Source organism: Triticum aestivum, chromosome 3D, assembly GCF_018294505.1.
Source record: "Triticum aestivum cultivar Chinese Spring chromosome 3D, IWGSC CS RefSeq v2.1, whole genome shotgun sequence".
Taxonomy (NCBI): Eukaryota; Viridiplantae; Streptophyta; class Magnoliopsida; order Poales; family Poaceae; genus Triticum; species Triticum aestivum.
In genome coordinates, this window is record NC_057802.1 from 417,541,232 (window position 1) to 417,545,727 (window position 4,496).

General features: G+C 44.7%; 1 protein-coding gene and 1 pseudogene across 1 annotated transcript; one reads left to right on the forward strand and one right to left on the reverse strand.

The window, feature by feature from the left end:
- Nucleotides 1–2,815: 2,815 nt before the first annotated feature.
- LOC123076337 (probable calcium-binding protein CML31) lies at nucleotides 2,816–3,858 on the reverse strand (annotated as a pseudogene).
- On the forward strand, nucleotides 3,857–4,171 carry LOC123074797 (putative calcium-binding protein CML23). Its single transcript, XM_044497544.1, has one exon. The coding sequence runs from the start codon at nucleotides 3,857–3,859 to the stop codon at nucleotides 4,169–4,171; it is 315 nt and encodes a 104-aa protein (XP_044353479.1).
- The last annotated feature ends 325 nt before the right edge of the window (nucleotides 4,172–4,496 follow it).

The following is a 4,496-nucleotide window of genomic DNA, read 5'->3' on the forward strand; positions in this document are numbered from 1 at the left end:
TTGATATATTGGAAGGTTATATTCGGACACTGGAATGGTTCCGAAGTGTATCGGGTATTTTCCGGAGTACCGGGAGGTTACCGGAAGCCCCCGGGAGGTTAATTGGCCTTCATGGGCCCTAGTGGAAGAGAGGAGGCGGCGGCCAGGTGGAGGCGCGCGCCCCCCCAAGCCCAATCCGAATTGGGGTGGGGGGCCGGCCCCCCTTTCCTTCTCTCCTTCTTCCCCTTCCTTCTTCTCCTACTTGGACTAGGAAAGGGGGAAACCTACTCCTACTAGGAGTAGGAATCCCCCCCTTGGGCGCGCCCCTTGAGGCCGGCCCTCCTCCTCCTCCCCTCCTTTATATACGGGGGAGGGGGGCACCCCATAGAACAACACAAGTTGATCTTTAGCCGTGTGCGGTGCCACCCTCCACAGTTTTCCACCTCGGTCATATCGTCGTAGTGCTTAGGCGAAGCCCAGCGCTGGTAACTTCACCATCACCATCACCACACCGTCATGCTGACGGAACTCTCCCTCGGCCTCAGCTGGATCTAGAGTTCGAGGGACGTCACCGAGCTGAACGTGTGCAGATCGCGGAGGTGTCGTGCGTTCGGTACTTAATCGGTTGGATCGCGAAGACGTTTGAATACATCAACCGTGTTACTTAACGCTTCCGCTTTTGGTCTACGAGGGTACGTGGACACACTCTCCTAGCTCATTGCTATGATTCTCCTAGATAGATCTTGCATGATCGTAGGAAATATTTTGAAATTACTGCGTTCCCCAACAGCGAGGTGGTGAGAAAGCGAGGCTTGTAGCAAAATGGTTCACACAGAGACCCGACATCAGTTATGATGTTACATACCCTCTTGTTATGGGTGGATTTATGTTTCGATACTAAATATCATTGGCAATAAAAACAATAATATTATCCATGCAGTTCATGGATGAAGTGGCTACATACTCATATGAGTCACTCATTTCGGATTTTTTTTAAGTCCCTGAAGGGCTTATACTTCCGAATCCAAAAGGAAATCGCAACAAGTTTTGTTAAAACTTCATAAGTTGCTCCATGACTTGAAATAGTCGGAAATCATATGGTACTACCGACGAAATGAGTTCCTTCTTAAAAAGGATTACTCGATTAATGATGATTATTTACATGTTTAATAAAGGAATCAATTTGACTTCCTTTCATCACCTCAGTGTATATTGATGATCTCATCATCAATGTCTATACAAGACCTAAACATGCACAGAATCATCTCAAGACGGGAAATTTGGATTCAACCAAATTTAGCTTAAGTTTACAACCTAAGCATTCTCTCAAGAATACATATCAGTCTACATATATCCAAAACATATATAAGAAGTTCAATGTGGATATATCATACCAACAAAAGATACATGGTCGATATAAGAAATATTAACTTATATCTCAAGCCCACAATAAATCTTGGGCAATTCCATCAGGAAAATCAAGATATGACCATGATATGATGAAATGATATTGGCTCTTTATTTGATCCCAACAATGCCATATCAATGACTGAATTCACTGGAATAGTCTTCTCATGGAAGTCATCTAAATAGACTTTAACGACTACTTCCACTAATCACTCTAACATAATTGCTTTATCTAAAAGCATTGCCAAATATGCATGGCTCAGCAGAATGATTAACCACACTCAAAATCGTGTGGTTGGGATAAATCGGAATCACATAACTTGATTTGTCAAGATGCTACCACTTGTGTTACTCAAAAATTACAGGTTATATGAAGAACAATATCATAAAGTACATCACTAAAAAAATTACTTATCCTCATGAATTATAGACAAGTGAGGAAACAATATGCAAACAACATAATTTGAAAGTCCTACAGATTATTCATAATGTCATGACCATATCAGTGCAATTTGTATTACACATTCTCTAGGTTTGCAAAGTTGAGGGGGAGCAATCTCCCAAATCTATAACCTATTAACAATCCTAAGATTGCATATATTGTACTCCTTTTCCCTTCATGAGTTTTTCCCTAATGGTTTCTCATAAAGCTTTTTAACGAGACAATATAAACACAAGTTCCTGTATATGTCATATCATTTTCTCCTTATATTTTTTCCACTGGGTTTTAAAGGAGTTTTCAATGGCATATCATATCGCACTCTTTTCCCTTATGAGTTTTCTCTCAAAGTTTCTCATAATGATTTTTAATGAGGCAATATCTTATCAAAGATCATACGTCATACTTTCTATTTTCCCTATCGGTCTTTTTAAAGAAAGTACTCAAGATATATTAATTGTTCTCTAAACTCACTGATGAGTTTTCTCCTTCTTCGAAGGTTTTTCTCGTATGAGTTATCAAGAGACAATCATCATTATATGTTGCATTATTTTTTCCTTATTATTTTTTCCACTGGGTTTAAAGGAGTTTTAGCAACATATCTGCACTATTCTCCTCATATTTTTCCCACATGGTTTTTGGAGGAGACATTCAAGATTATTCAAAGAATTTGTCAAGAGTTTGTGAAGATGATGGAAACACCAAAGAAGAGGCTTTGTACAAGGGGGAGTGTTAAGAATAGAATAGTTGCTAATTAATTAAGCTAATTAGGATTAAGTTAACTGTTAGGTAGGTTGCTTGGTTCTCAAGCAACCATGTACTTCCTTGGCTCTCAAGGCAACTATGTAATTCCTTGGCTCTCAAATAACTATGTGTTTATTTAACCGCCAAGCACCATATGTACTTCCGTCTGGGTATAAATATCCCACTTCTATCATCAATAAAGACTGATAGATCATCTTTCATTCAAACTCTCTCGTTCTTTATTTTCTACTTTAAACAGCCATATTGAGCTGCCCCGTATTCCATAAGGCAATAATAACTCGGTAGTTTGGATTTGGAGACACAGACTGAAACACCAGCTCGGTAGTAGATGGCCGTGGCGCAGTACCCGGCGCAGGTGTACATCTTGGTCTCGAACTCATAGAAGGTGAGCACCCCGTCTTTGTTGAGATCGAACCTACGCATCATGGGTCATGGCGCGGCACTCGCCGACGTCCCGGCTGGCGCCCAGCAGGCTCAGCGCCCGGCGTGATGCACCCTCTCCCCTCCACCTCGTACACCCCGAACGCGTCCCTCAGACCCCTGCGCCTCTGGTCCTCCTCGGCCACCAGCAGCTTCAGGAACTCCTCCTCGCTGAGCAGCCCGTCGCCGTCCGCGTCCACGGACGCCACCAGCGCCGCGGCGTCTTCGGCCGATATGCCGTCGCCGTGCGTGGCCTGCACGCACTTGGCCACCGAGATCTTGCCGTCGCTGTCGCGGTCCAAGGATGAGAAGGCGCGGGCGATCCGAGGAAACCATGGTCAGTTAACTGGTGGTGGACTGGTACGTGGACGGCTCGATGCTTGTGTGGGCGACAGTAGCTGAGATGTTGCGATGAGAAGCGAGTGTGCACGCACCATATATGTAGGCCTACGTGTGCACGGCACAGTTGGAGGCCCCACTGAATTCGTCGAAACCAACGCAGTCAAAAGAAGTTCAGTGCGCCAAAATTGACACGCGGTTCTCAAAGAAACCATGGTATATATTCCGTCAAAGAAGTTCACTCATTTATTTATTCTGGTCCAAAATTTAACTCGCTCTTGGTGTCATCGTAGAAATGCAGCACTAGCTACGTGCTACTAATTGGCTAGTTCCTGAACTTCCATTCCCAGTTTGCTCGCCCATACCAAGATTCTCAATCAACTATATATACCAACAGAGAAGAGCTCGTTCTCAACCAGCAGCAAACCAGCTCCGATCTGACGACCATCATCAAGCACCGAAAGACAAGCCCACGTGCACCCAACCTTTCCAGCCGAGTGAGTGAGCATGGCTACAACAGGTAAGTTGAGGCGTGTGTTTGATGGTGACGGGCTGCTTGATGAGGAGGAGTTCCTGAGGCTGGTGCGTGAGACGGAGTCCGGCCAGGAGGAAGAGGGAGACAGGTGCAAGGAGGCGTTCGGGATGTACAAGATGGAAGGGAGGGGCTGCATCACCCCACACAGCCTCGAGCTGATGATGAGCAGGCTGGGGCTGCACCTGAACGTTGACGAGTGCCAGGCCATGATCCGCCGGTTCGACCTCAACGGCGACGGGGTGCTCACCATTGACGAGTTCAAAACCATGATGATGATGATGGCATGAGGTTATTATGCCCACACATCCAAGCGTAAGAGCAGGATTAAATAAACCAAATAATTCAGTCAAACTATTTTAATAGCCAATAGTGTCAAAAAACGTTGTTATATTATGAGACGCAGGAAGTACTAGCTAGCTGCTTAAAAAGTGGACCGCCACCTCCAGTCATTGGGACTGGTGTGGCTGATGCACTGTGCATGAACCGGGGTTATTACATGTGTATGCAGTATTCCACTACGTAGAAAACACGCTAGTTGGAACATTTTTTCTTCAGAAAATTGGTTGTATTACTCACGTAGAGAATCGCATTGTCTAACGACCTCATCAGGCC